This window comes from Cyprinodon variegatus, unplaced genomic scaffold, assembly GCF_000732505.1.
Source record: "Cyprinodon variegatus isolate N-32 unplaced genomic scaffold, C_variegatus-1.0 Scaffold384, whole genome shotgun sequence".
NCBI classification, from domain to species: domain Eukaryota; kingdom Metazoa; phylum Chordata; class Actinopteri; order Cyprinodontiformes; family Cyprinodontidae; genus Cyprinodon; species Cyprinodon variegatus.
Window position 1 is genome coordinate 700,417 of NW_015150837.1, and position 22,046 is coordinate 722,462.

The 22,046-nt window shown below is 37.3% G+C and overlaps 1 protein-coding gene across 4 annotated transcripts in view; it reads right to left on the reverse strand.

Annotated features, from left to right (window-relative positions):
- The window catches only part of LOC107092535 (SUN domain-containing protein 1-like), a 35,271-nt gene that overhangs the window by 11,928 nt on the left and 1,297 nt on the right, over positions 1-22,046 (reverse strand). Inside the window, exons 1-4 of one of the 4 annotated variants that reach the window (XM_015387061.1) lie at positions 12,650-13,040; positions 12,224-12,321; positions 2,660-2,848; positions 133-386 (exon numbers count right to left, since the gene is read on the reverse strand). In XM_015387061.1, the coding sequence (XP_015242547.1) occupies positions 133-386; positions 2,660-2,848; positions 12,224-12,321; positions 12,650-12,661 (553 nt within the window). In that variant the 5' untranslated portion in view covers positions 12,662-13,040. Of the gene's footprint in view, positions 1-132; positions 387-2,659; positions 2,849-12,223; positions 12,322-12,649; positions 13,041-22,046 lie in introns of those variants that run through there. The other 3 variants (XM_015387062.1, XM_015387064.1, XM_015387063.1) reach the window with 3 other exon arrangements.

A 22,046-nucleotide genomic window follows, 5' to 3' on the forward strand; every position in this document is an offset into this window, starting at 1 on the left:
GCAGATAGAACAAACAGAACATTTAACCAACTTGATTTTTAAGATAATAGCTTAATTGCGAAACGTGGCTTTTCTGAGGAAATTAAGCACTTAAAAATGTTCTGTGATCAAATCTGTGTTTTTTCATCTCACCCCACTGTCCATCCACAGTAGTGGTTGTGGTAGTCGTGGTGGTGGTTACTCGGCGCTGCCTCAAGCGAGATTGATCCTGAGCCGACGCCAGCAGTGAGACGTCAGACGTTCTGTCGCTTTCATGAGTGGTTCTGCTGCTGTCGATCGGGGTACTAGCAGCTGAGAAGGACAGGGTTTGTCTTGGTGTTGCTATTTGGCTCAGGGATAAAGACATAGAACTGGACGTAGACTGCTGCTTTCTGCTTCGTGACGTCCTGGGAAAGAAAAAAAAATAAAAGAAAAAATGAGCCATGCACTGTGCTGCATGTGATTACATATCTGAGACACGATGAGAACATTAAGATTCTCACACAGGTCAGATGATGTAAGATGGTAAACTGTACAATGCATGATGGCTTTGAAGACCAACACTGTGTGAACAGATATGTACAAATCAGATGGCTGGGGGTTATTGATTAATAGGGTTCCTACGAGTTAAGAAAAGTTACATTTAAAACTTTTAAGACCACTTAGGTTAAAATTGAATATCCATTTTATGGGCATATGAGAAAAAAAAAAAAGAGCCTTTCTGGAATATAAGAAAATGTATTTATTTAAATCAGGCTGAATTTCAGTTGCCAACTACGGTACACACAAAACTGTGTTTAAATGTGTATAAACACAGAAAAAATTAAAGGCACAGATAAACAGCCGTTCCAATCGTTGCATTACCGAAATCTCCTGAGTGATGCACGACTTTACACGAGTGAATAAAGTGAATGTGATTGGTCGTTTACCAAGAGGGCAGGATTATTGTGGCGGAAGGGTCGAAATCAAGTTTGATTGTGGCTGGTGTCTCGGAAGCATCTTGCTAACCAGTTAGCAACTTAGTGCTAGTAGGATCACAATGGGAAATTACACCAGGACCAAATAGCACTAAATTGGTGAGTTAGAAATTAAACTATCAAGGAACGCTATGGACAGCGGAAATATGCAAGAGGAGGAGAGTTTTGTGTCGGAGGTCGTGGACAAGCCTCCCTCGTAATAAATTTTTTACTTAGAGGAGGAAAGTGGGGACGAAGATGCTGTGGAGGATGTTCTCTCTCTGTCTCCTTGTCTACTTGTCTGTCTAAAGGGATACAAGCCCGTTGAGGTAGTTTAAAGTGTTTTTTTTCGAACATACTGTAACTAAAGGAATAAACAGGGATGAACTAAATTGATAAATGTTACTAGTATACACATACACAAATTTAACATCTTGCGCATGCGTATTGACCATGGGTTTGCTGGCCTGATGAGGTATGTTGATCTGACAGAACACTGGATACACAAAGTACACCAACGTTAATGTTAGTCACAACTTTTTTAGTTCTGCTGCATGTACGGTCCTTCGCAGATCAAAGTGAGGCATGAGGAATCTTGCATAACTACAACTCCAGCGCTCACATAATGTTTGTGCAGCGCCAAGCTAATAGCTGTCAGCCATCTAGACTTTTCTGAAAGTCTTATGTAGATCTCCAATGGTGCATTTCTAATAAACAATCCAACACTTAGCTTGGTGGCTTGCTAGACTTATAATACGCTTTAAGACCTATGACATTAAATTTAAATGTGTAAATTTAAGACGTAAGATTTTTAATACCCCACAGGAACCCTGGTTAAATCTAGAGAAAGAAATTCCTATAAAAAAAAATATATACGTATAGATTTTTGGTGGAACACGAAAAAAGCGTCAGCAACGCAGTTTCCAAATGAGCAACAGCTAGTGGGATGTTAACAGGTCAAAAAAAGCAAATTTATTGGAAAGATCCCTGTTTTCGTTTTCCCTAACAGCTAGTTTGTAGTAGTCTGATTTTTATTTATTCGTTAGTTGATTCATGATTTTTGTTGTCTAAACAAAGTCTGATCAGTTTGAATTTTTTTGTGTGTGCGCACACAAAGGAAAAAAAAAATCAACTACAACTATGCGTCACAATTTAGTGAAAAAAAGGATAAAATCAAAGAAAATCAAGGAAAGACACAAAAAATATATCTAAGGGGTCAAATGTTACCAATTCTCTTCTTACATCACTTCATCATTATAGTCTGCCTGTTTTTGTTTTATTTGTTTTACTTTTGTAAGAAAGAGTTTTTATAAGGGGTATCAGAGTAAAGTGTTTGAATACAAAGATATATTGAACTTCTTAGAGAAGAAGAGCAAATGTAATAAGCCTTAGTCTTAACAAATGACTTTGTGCTGGTTTATCACAAAAAATAAATAAAATTTAAGTTTATGGTTTCAATTTTAAAAAGCTAAGCGTTTTCAATGTGAATTAGTGCTAATGTGAGTTACTGTAAAATGCAGTCAAAATAAAGGAGGAAAACAAGTTAACATCTGAGTTTAATCAAGTCATCAAAACTTTTAACAGAAATAAATAAAAGAATAAAAAAATTGGAAATCAAAACCACATAAATCAACTAAGTTTGTAAGATTGGATATAAATTAAAATCCAACCAGAATTTAACAATGCAGCTGGTAAGAGAAAGTGTTCAGAAAGCGTTGACTGACCGTCCCTCCTTCCTGGTGCTGGTATAGCTGCTTGTGTGGTTCTGCGAGTAATCAGCCCCACTCTCCGTACCATAATGACTGGCACTGTTCTGCAGACGCAGGCTCCGTCGTGACATCTTAGGCGACTCGTACACAGGAGCAATCTGGTGCTCCTTCTCAAACTCTAATGCTGCAGTGGAGTAACTTGAACTGGAACAAGAGTGACAAAGAAAGAAGGGGAAAACAGAATGAGAAATCAGTAAAAAAAAAAACACAATATCATCAAGCAGCATATGAGACCCAAGATAGGCTGCTTCTATTGACTGTACCGAAATATATTTAGAAACAAGGATGAAAGACCAAAAGGTTTAGCCAGCAACACAAATCTCCTATTTTAATTTGAAGTTCCTCATCTTTAGCATCTCAGTGTAAGAGATTTCTTAAATGAAAACAAACACAGGCTTTTTATAGTGCTGTGATGCTGCTGGGTTGTTCCCAACAGGAAATTACTCACTCACATGGGAAAGAAAGAAGAGAAAAAAAACGTCTCTAAAGGCAAAGACCAAGACAAATATACGAGGCGAATATCCCCAACGCCATGAGAAAAAAAAAAACTCAGCTCACTGCTATTTAATACGTTAAGAGGAAACATACCGTGAATGTTCAGTGGCGTGCCTTACAGTGACTCAGAGGGCCACACCCACATCTCTGAGTGGGCTTTCTGTGCCAAAACTTAGGCATGACTAACAGGCCACATCTGCAATAATTCTCTCAGAGTTATTAGTTCCTCTTAGCTGGTGAATTCAGAACATTGCAAATGGAAATCTGAAATGTCAGTGTGTTTTGTTTTTTATTTATTTGTTTTTGTTGCTGATTAATTGATATTAAGAGGGTGAAAGTACAATAAGTCTCTTTGACCAGATGAAAGATAACAGCCGTCCTGTTACACACCTGACAATCAGCTATGCTCACTGTTTACAACAAAGCTGCTAGTTTTATCATTAGGGCACAAGCTGCTGTGTGTGTGCACATTGGCTATATATTACATCTTACTTTACTGCTCCAGCTAACTAGGTTGTAAATTCCAGCAGAAATATTTGGTCTTGCACAAGGTTTTTTTCTCTGCAACTCAGTCTGGGAATAAAATTTAAGGATTACACACCCTGACAGGGCCAATTATGCACTTTCAGCTTGAGCCTGCCTCCTACGTGCTTAACCAACTGTCTCCTCTCTAGTTAAAACACTAGGACCAGTTTCCTGCTCTGCATGTTGGGTGGAATTTACCTGCTGCTGAACATTGGACCAGTTGTTGGTAATATAAGCAAATAAGCCCAGCTGCGCAGAAGGCCTCAAACAAACAAACTAAAGGAATCCAAACTGATTCAATTTTTCCCTCCATACTTGCATATTTATGCATGAACCTCCTTCATTGGGAGTTTTATGCCAAACCCTCAAAGATTTGTGTAAACAAAGTCTGTTTCATTACTATATGTTTTTAAAACATGCTAGTGATCTGCAATCTATTTTGCCGCATCATATCCAATTTTTACATGTAGTTTGTTTTTGTATACATCTCTTGAAATTGTATTGCTGCTGATCTCACTGGAAAAAAAACTTGTTTTCCAACATACAGTATGGAACACCTGCAGTTTTCCAAGTTACATCCTGAGCCAAAGCAGCCGCGTTAATGAATAAATATCCATAAACATTAAAAGGCAAAATTATCTTATACCGATGCCAACTCATGTGTAGTCCTATCCTAGGGCTTAGTGATAAAGAAACAAATGCTGTAGCCTACAGCCACATACAAACATTACAATACACGGCTCTGCAATAGCATTTATACCCAGTGAACTACTTTACAATTGATCACAATGCAACAAACTTCAATTTAGGATTTTAGGCAATAAACGAACACAAAGCAGTCCTTAATTTGAGAAGTAAAAGTGAAATGATTAATGGTTTTCAATATTCCTCTCTCTCTTTTTTTGTTTTAACACGTGAAAGCTAAAAAAGCGGCCCCTCTGTCATTTATATTCAGTATTTTGAGTATACTGAGTATTCTGCAAAATGTCTACTTCAGCTTTTTATATCTACAGACCAAAACTTTTCCCTGTTCCTCTTTACAAAACAGTTAAAACACAGCTATAATAAAGAGGCTCAGTAAACAGCAACATTCAAGGTAAAAATTATCAACTGAATTTAGGTCTGGACTTTAACTAGGCCATTCCAATACATGAATATGTTTTGAAGCAAATCTCAGTTACCAAACTCCAGTTCTTCAGGGCCGATGTAAGACACAGCACTGGTCCACCACAATGAGCAGAAAAGGCTTAATCACTTCCTCATTGTTAATCAAGTTCTACAGATATTTGCTGATGACCTAATAATATAATCAGAGGAACTGAATGGTTATCAGTGCTCAGTTAAATTACTCCCAGAGGGGGACACTATTAAATAGTTAGGTGAAATACAAAAGATATGTCCCAAATTATTTACAGGTATCAAAGTAACGGAGGCTGAATTTATGTGATTCTTACACTTTTCCAATTTTTATAAGTAAAGGTTTTGTGATATGATGGCCATCACATAAAATCTTTTCTCCCCTCCCCGCCTTTTTTTAATTAAAGTCGCAACAGGTCAGATAACAACAATGTTAAAGGAGGAGCTCTTGTTTCCTCAGTAATTCTCAGTAGTGCTTAATTAGATCACAAACTCATTTGCTCTTATTCTCCAGGTTGATCTGTGTGTCGCTTCTCTGGGAGGCGACATTCACAGCCCACATCGGGGATATAAATAGAGAAGGACAAAGTAGATTTAGAGGCAGGAAGATACACTGATAAAGAGCCAAGCCTAGAGAAAAAATAAAAATAAAACATTCCCATCAGGATAACAAGCTTGCTAAAATAACATGTTACATAACACTATAGGTTTAAGTCATCTTCCTACATTTTTGTGGGCACAGTCAAACTTTCCTTCATGTTCAAAGTTATTGTTATTAAATGAGTTGAGCTGGATGCAGGGCACTTCTGAGTATCCACAAAGAGGATATAATGTAAGGCTGCAACTAACAATTATTTTGCAAATCAATTAATCTGTTGATTATTTTTTGATTAATAGATTAATAATCAGATAGCCAAAGGTTTCTTAAAGAAGACTTAAAGAACCAGGTGAAACTAAAACTTCTCCACTTGAGGGGTTCTGGATAGAGCATATTGACAGATGAAAGGATTTTTTTTATCTTAATTTTTTATTTTTTTTTATTTTGGTATAATTGCTGCTCTAAGTGGGTTGCTTTGTCAGATAAAGACATGCTTTAGAGTCTCTACACTCCAGTTAACGATTCATTGATTACTAAATTAGTGAATGATTATTTCAATAATCAATTAATTATGATTAATCTGATTAATTGTTACAGTCCTAATATAATTCTTCAATTGTTTGCTAGCTTGAACCCATTTAAAATAAAGTCGATTGACGTTACATCCACAGAACAGCGAAGAAACTTCTGACCCGAAGTACATTCAGGAAAATAGGTTACGGGCTTATAGATGCCTGAAATACAGGGGGTGTCAGTCTGCTCATCAAACGTTTTTCATTCGTAAAGGGTCAAATTATTAAAAGATATTTTTCACTAAAAACTTACAAAATGTCTGTTTAGGACATTTCTGTTATTTCAATCTAAACTAACAAATTATAACACTATTTGTCACTGATTGACGTTCCAGATTTTATGTAGTTTTATGTGTTTTGCTGTATAAGGCAATTATTTTCTAACTGTTATTTTGAATAATTTTTAAAAGTTTCTAAAGTATTATGTTGTGGGCAGTCTTGGTAGTTTTTTGGGGCTTTTATTCAGTTTATACGGATATCAAAATTGTATCATATCAACTAAAATTAAGAAATATATTGTATCATCCAGCTGTAATTTAGATGAATTTTACTAATTATTTTCGGGGTTTTGTCTTATGGTCTAAATTTGCTGGGACAATTGTGCAGATTTAAAAAAAAAAAATAAAAACACTAAACCTTCCTAAATAATAATCTGCAGGATTTTATGCTACACATAAAGGTTAAAGAATTTCAGGGATTCCATCCACTTTCTTGTTTTCCCCTTCATCGCTTTCGAAGCTTGTGCATCAACAGGGTTGACTGCAAACAGACTTTACTGCGTGAATATCTTATAAGCATGCAAAAAATTAATTGTCAAACAAAAAAATCTGCCTTCCAACAGCTTTTGAGATATAAACATTGGACACAATAATAATCCAATAACTATGCAGACCCGTTGTGAATTAAGGGTGTGCAAAATAATCGTCATGACGATGCATCGCGATTCTAATTTTTGTGATCTACTGCATCGATTCTTGAAGGCAAGAATCGATTATAAAAAAAAAAAAATGAACAAATAAAATACATTAATGGTTGGCGCACATCAGCCAAATCAAGTGGAATACAACTTCCAGTCCAGCAGATGTCGCTGCGGATGTGTTGACACCCTTTGCTTTGTGTCACAAGCATGTCCGGCCGCGGGATACTGAGACGAGTCATTCGTACACAAAATATGGAGGAGACTGAGAAAATTCGGCCTCCGGCTCCATCACATTTCAGGTCAGATGCTTGGATGCATTCTGGCTTTAAAAACAAAGAAGGTAAAAATGAAATTGATATGATGCACGTAATTTGCAAAAGGACCACTGAGGGCATGTAAACGGCACTGATTATCCTTATTTTGTTATTTTAAGTTTGATGAATCCTAAGATCTTTTTGTCAGTGTGTCCACACCAGTTATAGTAATATTTCTGTCCACTAATTGTTTTCATGGCAACATCTCCAAAATTCATTTCAATAAATACAGCTATGTATGAATTCAGTTGCTTTCAGTTAAGTATCAATTGAAGACATTATCCAGATCACACACAGCCAGTCAGCCACTGGTAAGGGCTGTATCTTTTTCTTACAGTGTTCAGTGAAAATATCGCAATGCATCGCAATATTTCAAGTATCGTGATGCATCGTGATAGAATCGCATCGTGGCATGTGAATCGTTATTTGAATCGATTAATGACTTCTTTGCCAATACCCACCCCTATTGTGAATACATAACTTTAACAGGTTTGCTGTAGAAGTGTTTCCAACTAACTGCTTCTATCGGCCTGACGTAGTAAAAGTGTCCCTTGTATTTTTGACTCAGTCATTTGAGCCAAAAAACAGTCAACTAAAGAATGATATGTAGCTGCCTGTCATAACACAAAAGTAAAAGCAGCAATTAAATGTGTTTTTGTAAAAGTGCTTTTCTCAGCAGCTGCTATTATAACTGAAGAGGAAGAGTCTGTGATTTCTGTAGGATGTTCCAGAGAGCATTTAGCAGCAAACCAACATATTATTACCAAAAGGCCCCTGAAGGACCTAAGATAATATTTTAGGTGGTAGTCAGCTCTTTTAGCAAACTTACCCGACAAACTCTGGCTACCATTTGTGAGATACACACACGTTTGTTTTGCACTGGAATAATAAAAACCATGTGGGTAGTAAATCGCAGCAGCAAAACCAGAGAGTGATTACAAAAGCTCGGTCCAAACCTTGCCAGAAAAGTTTTGACTTTGCGAGCACTAGTTAACACAACAGGGAAAGGTTTTTTCAGGTTAAATAGCTTTAAAAAAAATATGCGCAGTTCTCCAACAAATCAACATGTTGAAGTTCAGGCTTCCAAACGAGTAACACTTTGTACAAGAAATATATATTAACAGGAAACCAATGATGGAGTCTGTCAGATCTTTGACTTCTTCACTCAGTTCAGAATGTTTTTTATAGAGTAGCTGACACTTCTGTGCCAAAAGCTGAACATTTGGGAGAGGTGTGGTGTGGCAGTTCAAATAAGGCGCTGCCACACCACAGGCCTTATGTAGCATTGTCTGATGTAAGTAGTTTATTTTCAAACATAAAAACCTGGGAAAACCCTGGGTGGAAAACAGAACTGAGGTGAAAGAAATACTTTCTTCCTAGTTCCCTGAACTTAAATGGAAAAAGTATCTTTCCACAAAAATGTTTAAACTCTATTTACTAGAGGGAAGGAAAGGAGGGGGAGCTCTGGGCCAAATAGAGGATGTTCCATTTTCCATACAACCACTTTTGGACAGGAAGTATTTGGCTTTTGGCTTTTGACTAGGATCAATCATGCAGGGCCACATTTAACCGCCCACTGACAGAACCGACAGCACTTCCCTTATCGCACAAAAACCAACGTCACATGTTGCTGTGGTTGCTATGGAAATGACTATAAAACTTATGCTCTGACAGGAAACACAATACAGTGGATGGACAGAAAGCCCATCATACACACACAAGCTAGGCTGTTGGTACCTTGTAAAAGTATTTATTCCCCTTAAAATTCTATACATTTTATCATTACAAGAACTCCAACCCAATTTACTGGCATTTTCTTTCTTGTGAAAGACAAATATAAAGTGGTGAATACTCCAAGTGGAAGGAGACTACACTGGTGTGGATTTTAAATTCAGGTTCGTACTCTGATGGCCCTCTATAACCATCAATGCAATCAGCTGCTTTCAAAATCAGTGAGCAAAAAGTATCATGGGGACAGAGGAATAACCCAGCTACATCAAAAAGAATGAAATGAAAATTACTGAAAAATATCTTAAAAATAACCTATTTATTTGACGCTTTATGGTGAGCAGAATGACACCTCAGTAGTTCTGTGCTGATGCATCTACAAGCCTGGAGCCTGTTTTTGTTGAATTAAGGTCAGCAGTTCCCACGTTATTAGGCAGATGTGGCGTCAAAGGCGTCCATGTTGAATGGGTCCTTGCAAACAATCGAAGCTGAAGCTTTATATTCAAGATGGACTTTGTAGATACTCAGAATCGACCAACATCCAGCTTAACTCAGAGTCCAATGGCACCTCCACATAAGGTGGAAAAAATACAAATAAGAAAACTATGTCATGAACCAGCACAAGCTAAGACAACTACTAGGAGAGTGGTGCAGTTCTGTGTTTTGGCCACAGGTGGCAGTCAGGGTCTGAAATTAACACTCGCCAAATGTGACTAAATCATTAATTGTGCAAGTTAATGCCAGAGCACCATTCGCCAAAAGGCAAGTAAACGTAGGACCACAGTTAGGCTTCAGTCACATCCTTTCAACTTTCCTTTCGGTAAGTATTCCCTCTGTCCGTTTGTTCCTCACAAGCGGATAAGACAGACAGACACACATACAGAGAGCACACCCCCCACACCCTGTCATCTAAGCAAACTGGGGTGCTTTATAGTTGGAGCAACCAAGCCTTCTGAAAGACAACATGTCAATGACAAGAGGGAGCGAGGATTTAGAGCCCCCGGTTTATTGAAAGTTATTGAAAAATCGCGGTTTTGGGAAGACTTGGTTTTCGAAAGAGACTGGCTTATCTATGACAATGATGCTAAGCTAATGAGCTGCTCAGCATATAACAGATACGCAGAAGAGAACAGACACGATTAATTAGTCGATGGCTGTCAGTCTATGAAACTGATAGCATCCATGAACACAAACACAGTAAATGCACTGGATGTCCATGTATCAGGCTCAATATAAACAACCCGAGCTACAGCAACTTGGAATGCACTGATGGCTATATCAACACAAACACACAAAGAGTTGTTTTGCACTGCCCATCCAATAGGATGAAAGGCTAGGGATTTATTTATGGACAATATAACGTTGAAAAAAGTTTGTTGATTTATGAATGGTTTTATTTATGGCCACTTTATTAAATTAATGTATTCTGCTTTCACACTTTTTTTAAATTACAACTTTATTTAATGAAATTACATTACCTTGTACTGTAATCTTGTTTGCATTTAACATAATCCCATAGTGAAATAATACGTTCCTTAAAAATATATAACAGCAAATTATATTTACTTTTTTTCTCTGTGCACTTAAAAATGTGCTTGGCCAGTGAGTCAAAAAGTTCATTTCAGACACTGGTGGCATTATTATTATTGGAAAACTGCGTAACGCCTATTTAAAGCATAGTGGGGTTATAACTAGGACTGAAATAATTAATCAGATTGATTGATTATTGAAAGAATCGACAACTAGTTTTGTAATCGATCAATCGTTAACTGGAGTATAGAAAATATAAAATATGCCTTTAGCTGACAGAGCAACCCACTTAGAGCAGTAATAATATCAAAATTGTAAAACATTATATAAACATTTTGCATTTAAGATACAAAAAATGTTTTATGTCTGTTAATATGCTCTATCCATGAGTCCTCCAGTGGAAGAGTTTTAGCTATAACTGGTTTAATTTAATTAAATCTTATTTAATTGACCTTGGCTTCCCGATTATTAATCAAAAAAATAATCGACAAATTGATCTTGCAAAATAATCGTTAGTGACAGCCCTAGTTATAACAAAAAATACAGAGCTTTGAATATCTGTACTGTTCAATAAATTATCTAAAAGGGACCCCCTCCATTTTTTTGCACAACTGTAAACTTACAAAAATATGGGCATCTAACACACACAGAGGACAGTTAGGGAAAGTCCATCATCACAAACTCAACCAGACACCAAAGAGAGCTCTGGAGGAGCTTTGGAAGTTCACAGCTGAGACGCAAGAACCTGCAACCATAAATAATCAACCACTCCGCAAAGCAGAAAGGGGAATTCTGTGGTAAATGGAAAGCCACAAGAAGCTCATTAAGCAGTTTTCCAAAAGCCATGTAGTAGAAATAGCTCTACTAAGATGTAACTTTTACTTTTTGACCTACATGCAAAAATCCCAAACACACCACCCTGACAGCAATATGTCTCATCTAGTTCAGCAGAGGCAAGGAAGGCTGGCAGTACTGATAAAAGGTGGATAAAATATCCACACGGAAAGGCTACAAGATCNTTTTAAATATACTACCATTTAAATTTTATTCAAACAGTTCTTACTTTCCCTAGACAGAGCAGCTGTATTCAGTGGATTGGGTTTACAACCATATAATCTACCTGACACTGCAGTTAATCTGATGAGGACTGTGTTGAAACTTGACTTTTTTTATACGAGACACTTGCATACTTTCCCTTGAGACATGGGGGGCCCAGAGTTCCAATAGTCAAGTAATCGCACGTCAACTCACAGATGTCAGAAACTGCAGCACACACACCCAATAATAATTCACTGCCTAACCTACACACCCAAATGCCTTTCTCTTGTCTAACAGCTTCTAAGGAGGTAAGGTGACAGCTCTGAAGACGGTAACATTCCTCCACATGCACAGACTTTACTGGTAAGGTGCTGACCATGCCTAGAGCAAATGACGATGAAAACAGACTGAATAATGACACAAAGCGATCTCTACAATATATCAAAATATAGAAGCTACATTTACGGAAAAATGTAGCATAAACTACACTTATACAGTTTTAGAATATATTGAAAAAAACACAGAATGATATCTGAAAGTACAATCACCCATTCTGACTTTGTTTCTGTGCAGCTCTAACTAACAAAAATGTAACTTTTAAAGCCACAACCTGGATGTTTGATGCTGCAGTTATTGAGCTGCAGCGCAGCGCTGAGATCTCACCTGAGAGAATAAGTATAGCCGGTGTTCTCTGGAGCGCACTGTGGAGGCGTGTATGTGTGCAGCTGGGAAAAGTCCATGGTCATTCTTCTTTGCTTAGACTGAAAAAGTTGTTTTGCAAAGGATAGGAACCCCTTTAGTCAAATATGACATGTCAGGAGTAGAGTAACAAGGAGAAAACTGGACATAGAAAGAATACATGCCTGAATGTAATTGTTCAGTCTGTCTCTTCTAAGTATTTGTCAGTTTTAGCCATATGTTTCTAAAATTTTAGTAATGATTCATTTCACCATAATAAAAACAAATAAATATTCCCCAAAACTGCTCTTAAACTAGGCGGAAACAAAAACAATCCTACGCTGTACAGCCCCGTCAGAGAGTCCTGTCCCTAGGAAACACAACAACGCTGCTGTAGGAGAGTTGGCTGACCTCTTCCTGCATACTGGCTCCGGCTGACGAAGAGTATGGACACCAGTGAAGCTGTAATGAATGGCTGGCCTCTTCTTCTCTGGCAAGAAATTTGCCTTCAGCTCAGAGTGCGCGGCTGGTGGAGACAAGACGATCCTCTTTGCGTTTGTATTAAGCAGACTAACCACGAGGACAACTAGTCCCTAGGGTGGCGACTTGAGTAATGCCTGGTATTATGAAAGCCCATGAAACGGTAGAGAGGCGGGGAGGATCCTGAAGCAATGGGCGGGAAGCAGCGTGCCTAAGAGCTGAGCCTCTGTGAGTGGAGTCTACTTAATTTGAACAGGCATAACTGCAACACTAACAGTTTCTCTGCATGTTTAAACCTAACAAAAATATGAAAATCTAGCAAGAAATACTTTCTTCTCTCCGTGGTTTTGGTGCCAGTTCTGCTTATGATCATGCATGTGCAGTACTGATAAAAGGTGGATAAAATATCCACACGGAAAGGCTACAAGATCCTGGAGATTTCCTAGAATAAATGTAAAAAAAAATATCAAGGTTAAAGGCACCATTTCTCCTGAAACTAGCTGCTGTAACTTGCTTCCCACTTGGCTAACAGTGCATGTATTGAAGCATAGTTGAAGCAAAAGTTGAACAACTGCAACAGCAGGGTGCACAACAGCTGTCCAGCTGATAGAGATTAGACTGAGCTGCAGCTTGATGCGGCTGCAAATCTGAATGCTTTGCATTTGGCTCACAACTAGAGAAAAAGATAGTATTGAGTTAATTTTCCTAACTATTAAAAAATACTTCTTGCAGTTGTATTATTTACCTAAATGCAGCTGCAGGTTCGTTTTGTTATTTAATTAGATTTACATTATATATATATATACACATATCAGCATTTCTGTCCTCCAATGGTATTTAAGATGAAAATCCTTCCTTGTTTGTAAAAATTATCGATTGGGAATTCAAGTTGCTTAAGTTTAGCATATATTCTGTAAAAAACACCCTTTGTTTTTTTTAATAATAAATGAATCAAAGAATTTATCCATTGGGAAATAATCTTGAGCTACCAGTCTACAACCACTACAGTTCAAATATGAGGACTGAAATGTCTAGACACCATCTAGAAGCTCCAGCCCCACTGACCCACTTCAACAATCATGAAATATGAATACTCAGTCTGTTGGGGTTTGTTGGCCACAAACGCACACGCACCTGTTTTCAGTTCAGCACTGGTATAGTCAGCCGTTGTTCTGTAAGATGTGCAGCTAAATGCTCTTTCTTAATGTCCATAACAAGTTGAAAACTTTTTTTATTTATTCCTCAAACATTTATTGTGTTTTCAGTTCTACCCAAAAGTAGAGGCTGGTGAGAGGCAAATGATTCTGACACACCAGTTTAATTAGCTGTGGTGATCAATTGCTGACATCTTTCAATTCAATTCAGTTTATTTATATAGCGCCAATTCACAACACATGTCATCTCAAAGCACTTTACAGTTCACCAGATAATAGAGTCAAGTGGATTCAAAGATTTCTATCTAAGGAAAACCAGCTGATTGCATCGACTCATTGACTCAAAGGCAATCCCTCACACTAAGCATGCTTGTAGCGACAGTGGAGAGGAAAAACTCCTTTTAAACAGGAAGAAACCTCCAGGAGAACCAGGCTCAGTGTGAGCAGCCATCTGCAGAGACCGACTGGGGTTCAAGGAGACAGAAGCAGAGATACAGAAAGAAGAAGATACAAAAGCAACTGTAAAAGGCGGCCCCATCCAGGAAACACACAGCCAGGCAGACAAGCTCCGAGCCAGCTCCCATGTCAGAGGATGGAGAGATGCTAGCTACTCCTAACTACCAGAAATAAAACCAAAAAGTAATCTGCAATGACTTGTCTGTAAGCATTCTGTGCAAGTACCAGGGATTTATTTTCCATTGCATTGTGTTTAACCAACTTAAAGGTGAAAGGTTTAAAATTGACCCAAAGAAAACCAAAGCAACGACGGTGGGAACTACTTGGATAGAACTGGCTACCGGCCATAACCACAACGTAAATATCAGTATCAATATCCATCCAAAATCTAACAGCAACGCCTGTTGAACATTGCTGACATTTAGTTTTCACATTACATTGGAAATGAAAAAGTGAAGAACTTGATGTTTTTAAAAAACTGCCTTAAAAAAAAAAAAAAAGAGATCGACCGATAGAGTTTTTTCAGAGGCCGGCATAAACACCAATTATTTTCACATGTGTCTAACTGATCCCCAATATGTGAGGCTATTTTTGGGCTGATTCTTAGAGGCTTGATTGCTTTTACCCTCCATTTCAATGATAAAAACGACACCAATATAATAATAGTTAGAAAAGTAAAATTTTTAACAAAAAAAATCAAACATTCATTAACTAATCAAACAAAATAGTAAGAGAAGCAATGCGTGTCCTTCACCTGATCTATAGGTATTGCTGATAAATGCACTAATGAATCAGTGAACATATGCATACATTCGCCAATTTCACAAGCAAAAAATAACTAATAATAGGTACAAGTATCAGTCAGCTGAGAAATCGGTCTATCTCTATTTAAGATGTTTTCGTACAGGCTATATAGGTTTAGCTTTTAGCTCCTTTAAGATTGAACAGAGCAACAAATATCCATCAGTCTGCCTTTCTAAAAAATACTTTCTTAAAGTCAAACCAGGACATTTTCCATTAAATAAAACCATGTTAGTTTCTTTTAACCAAAGCTTTTACATCCTGCTGCATACAAGACTATAACTGTGTGATCTGGAATATTGTCTCTCTATATACAGAAAAAGAGTGTAGCAGAGGGTCTCTTTTTCCTGCTACACTTGGTCTATTCAGTGCCACGAAACTTGTCACAGCTCCTTTGAGTTTTAACAACAGATGAACCAACCGTTTGTGTCACCTGACCTTGCCTGTCGCAGCACTGCTCTCTCGAAAACCAGGCAGACCCACTCAGATTCAACACATTCAACTAGATTCATTAGACCTAAAAATTAGATTCTTACCACATTCCGAGGTCTGTTTCTCAGGAGAGGACAGAATTACGGTTCAGCAGCCAAAACCTAATGAAATGCAGTACCACAGTGTTCTAGACACGCTAGTCAAGAAGCATAAACTATTAGTCTAATCCTGGGATCAGAGTCGCAGTTCTAACAGCGAGGTTCATTAATAGCCTCTCAGCTGACTGCATTCAAAGGAACCCGATTATCTTGTTCCTGTCTCTCCATCTACCTGGCAGGCTCCACAGAAGGGGCGGAAGCTTTTAGTAATTCCCCCTAAACTGCACAAGTCAACAGGCTGGATTCTTTAGAAAACCCATCAAGTCAGAATATTTCAGTATGTACTTTTTCTTTTACATTATAATTTTAAACTCATTTAACTTTCATTTTAACATTTAACTATGACCTGATTCTTTTTTTTAATTCTTCTTCTTGTCTTATCGATTCAAATGAAAGTTAATATGCAGTGCAATGCAGTGGTCTAACTTGTGCAGCTTTTAAAACTGAATTGTTAATTAATTAACATCAACCATCACTATTTTAAAGGTTACAGTAAGCAAGATAACAAATGCACGTCTCAAGTTACAGCCTGACTTAGTAGTTGGTGTCAGTTTTTATCATTCTGACTCTAAAACTACTCTTGGATATGAAAAGCGCATATATGAGTCTAAACTAAGGCTGAAACAATAAATCAGATTAATTGTGATTAATTAATAATTGAAATGCTCGTCAACTAATTTATTAATCAATTAATAATTAACTGGAGTATAGAGAATCTAAAACATGTCTTCAGCTGAGTGATCCACTTAGAGCAGTAATTATACCAAAATTGTAAAAAAAAAAAAATATATATATATATATATATATATACATTTTGAATTTAGGATTACGGTAGACAAATCTTTTCCATCTGTTGATTTTCTCTATCCAAAACTCCTTAAGTGAAAAAGTTTTGCTTCATCTGATTTAATTTAGCAAAAAGTCCTCTTTAAGGAACCTTTGGCGGTTCGATTATTAATCTGTTAGCCAAAAAAAAACCAAAAAAAAAACATATCGACAGATTAATCGATTAGCATTTAAAACCATATTTTAAATATACTACCATTTAAATTTTATTCAAACAGTTCTTACTTTCCCTAGACAGAGCAGCTGTATTCAGTGGATTGGGTTTACAACCATATAATCTACCTGATACTGCAGTTAATCTGATGAGGACTGTGTTGAAACTTGACTTTTTTTATACGAGACACTTGCATACTTTCCCTTGAGACATGGGGGGCCCAGAGTTCCAATAGTCAAGTAATCGCACGTCAACTCACAGATGTCAGAAACTGCAGCACACACACCCAATAATAATTCACTGCCTAACCTACACACCCAAATGCCTTTCTCTTGTCTAACAGCTTCTAGGGAGGTAAGGTGACAGCTCTGAAGACGGTAACATTCCTCCACATGCACAGACTTTACTGGTAAGGTGCTGACCATGCCTAGAGCAAATGACGATGAAAACAGACTGAATAATGACACAAAGCGATCTCTACAATATATCAAAATATAGAAGCTACATTTACGGAAAAATGTAGCATAAACTACACTTATACAGTTTTAGAATATATTGAAAAAACCACAGAATGATATCTGAAAGTACAATCACCCATTCTGACTTTGTTTCTGTGCAGCTCTAACTAACAAAAATGTAACTTTTAAAGCCACAACCTGGATGTTTGATGCTGCAGTTATTGAGCTGCAGCGCAGCGCTGAGATCTCACCTGAGAGAATAAGTATAGCCGGTGTTCTCTGGAGCGCACTGTGGAGGCGTGTATGTGTGCAGCTGGGAAAAGTCCATGGTCATTCTTCTTTGCTTAGACTGAAAAAGTTGTTTTGCAAAGGATAGGAACCCCTTTAGTCAAGTATGACATGTCAGGAGTAGAGTAACAAGGAGAAAACTGGACATAGAAAGAATACATGCCTGAATGTAATTGTTCAGTCTGTCTCTTCTAAGTATTTGTCAGTTTTAGCCATATGTTTCTAAAATTTTAGTAATGATTCATTTCACCATAATAAAAACAAATAAATATTCCCCAAAACTGCTCTTAAACTAGGCGGAAACAAAACCACCAGTAAATCCTAGGCTGTACAGCCCCGTCAGAGAGTCCTGTCCCTAGGAAACACAACAACGCTGCTGTAGGAGAGTTGGCTGACCTCTTCCTGCATACTGGCTCCGGCTGACGAAGAGTATGGACACCAGTGAAGCTGTAATGAATGGCTGGCCTCTTCTTCTCTGGCAAGAAATTTGCCTTCAGCTCAGAGTGCGCGGCTGGTGGAGACAGGACGATCCTCTTTGCGTTTGTATTAAGCAGACTAACCACGAGGACAACTAGTCCCTAGGGTGGCGACTTGAGTAATGCCTGGTATTATGAAAGCCCATGAAACGGTAGAGAGGCGGGGAGGATCCTGAAGCAATGGGCGGGAAGCAGCGTGCCTAAGAGCTGAGCCTCTGTGAGTGGAGTCTACTTAATTTGAACAGGCATAACTGCAACACTAACAGTTTCTCTGCATGTTTAAACCTAACAAAAATATGAAAATCTAGCAAGAAATACTTTCTTCTCTCCGTGGTTTTGGTGCCAGTTCTGCTTATGATCATGCATGTGCAGTACTGATAAAAGTTACTGTCAGTTTTTACATCCTATTTTCCTTATCAATGTTTTTTGTTGTTTTTGTTTTTTTTTAATTAGAAACACTTCCTTTAAAGAGGACGTACCAGTAAACCTATGGTTTAAAATCTCCTATGTGAATACATTTTATTAGGCTGGCACAATAATGCACTAAAGCACCAATTGTAAAATATGTACAGTACAGCACAGAATTAAAAAGTTCAAAAGTTTCTTTAGCTTTTATTTGTTCTAACAAATTACCTAAAAAGAAATCATTTTAAGTGCATTTTTATTCAGTCTCAGGTCTTTCTGCTTGTGTTTCTACCAGTTTTCCACATCTGCAGATTGATATTTTGCCATGTTTAATTAAAAATGGCTTAGTTAAGTAAAACTTATAGCAAATTAACCTATATCTTGATTTGGCCACTTTAATAAATGAATATGCTTTGATCTTAGCCAGCGATATCAAACTCCAGTCCATAGGAACATTGTCCTCCAAGTTTTCAATAGTCAAAAATTAATCTATTTCCCTCCTAACAGGTTTTACAAGGTTCTGCTTATGACCTAATTACTCTATTTAGCTGTGTTGAAGTAAAGTCAGATCTAAAAGCTCTAACTGCATTCCCATTCACTTTCCTTTTCTTGCAGAAGAAAAGTTTACCCATACCATGATGCTGCCAGCACCATGTTTCATGGTGAAGATCGTTGGTGTGCATCGTTTGTTTTTAAAAGGTTGCTAAGAATGTTTTTGTTTGTTTGTTTTTTTAATAAATCACATTCCTCTTCAGTTTTACCATGTCTCCTTTGGCTATTAAATACGATTTATCCTTTCTTTGTCCAATTTGTTCATTTAGACAGCTGGCCATAGCTTTGAAAGGTGTGCAACAAATTTCATATATCTGATTTCATCATTGTATTAATCCATATTTATATCCAGGAAAAAAAATGTTAAGTGATTTCCCAAGTGTCATTTATCCAAGCATAAAACATTAAATTCTGATAAAATGCACATTCATGGTTGCCATGTGACAATGTGAAATAGTCAAATGTAAATATAAATAATACAAATTAATAAATAATGAAAATAAATCTATATAAATAAATTAAATAATTTTGCAAGATATTTTTGACGTGCATTGACACTTTGCAAAAAGGTTTTTTAGTCAAATTCAACTTTCAAGTCTATCTATTAATACATTTGCAAGAGAGAAAAAAAAAACGAATCAATCACCAAAAACCCAAACACATAATCCTAAATCCACACCTAATTCCCCAAGCCGAAAAAGAGGGATAAACGGAAACAAATACCCAAAAGCTAAATTTACCCAGGATTAGCTTGTTTCCAGAAGGGGAGCAATGAATCAACTTTAAAATTGTTAAATAATACCGTATTTAGTGCAATTACAATGAGACAGGCTGAACAATAACATAAGAATTAGCATAACAGCTCGGTTAACATGCTTCAGAAATACAGCTTTTCAATCGGTTTATCTCGCATCAAATGTATATTTTTTGCTGCCTCTTTTACGCAAAAAAACTGCGACAAATAATAGCTCACCTACCGTCAAAACAAAGCTCCGATCAGGAAAGCCGTTAGAAAGAAGCGTGTTTACTTTCAGACTGACAGCAGCTCCTCACTATAATCCCTGAAACATTCTCACTGCGCTATATTTGGAGCTGACAGATATCAGCGTCACTCACACTGCGCACGTCCTTTTAAACACACCGCTTCAATTAAAACATACACGGATTATGTTATATATGTTACGTTAAATTGCATTCAATCTTGTAGATTAGCGATACATTTATGAAATTAGCAAAGGCCAGATGGTGCGTTCGCTGTCAAAACATTTGTTGGTAAAAGAGAGCAGCAAGGTTAAAATGAAACCCATTAAAATGACCTTAAACAACTAGATCAACAGTAAACTGTGGCTACAACACGGTGGTCAACTTGCCCGCGCTGTAATCCATGGATGTTGTTATTCTATTAAAGCGTAATCCGCAGGAACAAGACGCGGCCAGCATCCCGCTGACGGATCCTCAGCAGATCCCGGATCACTGCGGACGGATCGATCCGCTCCGACGGCTTGTTTACCGACAGGAAAACTGTAAAGTTTATAGATAGCAAGTGTCTGCTATCTGCTAAAGCACAACAAGCTGACTTCCAAAATGGCTTCCCGGGCGTTAACAAAGCCAGCAGGATCGCTCCAGAGCTGATCCTCCCACTCCTTGGCCCTCTATTGTGGGATCGGAGCGCCCAGTTTGAATCTATTGGACAGGAGCTGCAGGCTGCAAAGGCATGTTCTGCACTGGAGCTGCAGCTGTGTGTGCATGGAGAGGACTCACACTAAACCCTGGGAATACAAAACATGACAACTGCCTTCAATAAATCCCATATTTTCTATAAGAATCTATTAGTCATTTATTACAGCAAGCATACAAGTTGTAGGGCCAGGTACCTTCCTATGTCTGAAGTCCTTTGGCATAGACTTTTTGTCACATTCAAATTTTAGAATAGATACAAAGCTACTGGAAACCTTTTGAAGTTCCCCAATCCCAGGAAATTACTACTACAGATATAATACTGTTATGATATTTGATTGCCAACCCTACTGAAACAACGCACTCAATGATAAATAAATGCTTTCTTTCTCAAATATATTCCTAATTCTTGTGGTTTCTCTCATGTTGTGCTGTACTTGACACAAAAGCAAAAGCTTGATTTACGTAAAAAGATTATATTATTCACACTCCTGGATTGCCAAATGCATCAAATGCAAAGCACAATTTTATATGCTAAAGATGAAATAAATTTAAAAGAAAAGCAAAGAGATCCTGTACTAGTTATAATCTTATAGCAACATAACTTCGATGACATTTCCAAATATGCATTCAGCTGTTTCCGATTATAGACACAATCTTTCTTAAACCAAGATAATGATCCGTTTCACCTTTCAACATAGCTGATAACGATTCCCTTAATCTGAAAATCAGGTCAGTAAAGACGGGCTATTCCTTTCTTCAAATCAAAACAATATTAAGTGTTACAACTTAAGAACTGAGTTCCTTTCAAATACCACAACAAAAAAATATTTTTGAGCTACTTTGAAACAGTTAAAATACATTTTTTAATCATAAGTTTTTTCTTTATTCACTTACAAGCTTCAATTATTAAGTGAAGGTAGTTATGGAGCTGGCATACAGAACTGTATGCTTAATATAAAACCATATCCCATTATTTCCTCCTTATCCCAGGAGGGTTAAGCAGGAAACAGAAGGAATGAATCTTTGTTTCATGCTTACCTTGAAGAATTTAGAAACAGAGTCAATCTCAGTGTTTGGAAAAAGGACTTTTTATGGCCGAGTGAAAAATAAAACAATGTTACACTGGAGAGTCAGTTGTTCTTCTGGATGTTTGCTTTTGTCTTTAATTTTTTTGCCAAACGGCAGCAGCCATAATGTGAGGCCAGAGGAGACTGATAAATTCAACCATTAGCAATGTGAGTGATGTTGGTATCATGCTGCCAAATTAAATAATCGGCTCTACTGTAAAGTCCAGATAGAAATAATCACACCACTAAGAACCTCATTACACTCCTATTTGATTCTGCAACACTTGAATGCTCCAAAAAGGTATGGGGTCTTTCTTATGAGATGCTTATTTCCATAAGAAGTAACATCTACCAGTCTTTGCTTATGCATCTGAAGTGCTGTTCTAATGTGTTAACTCACA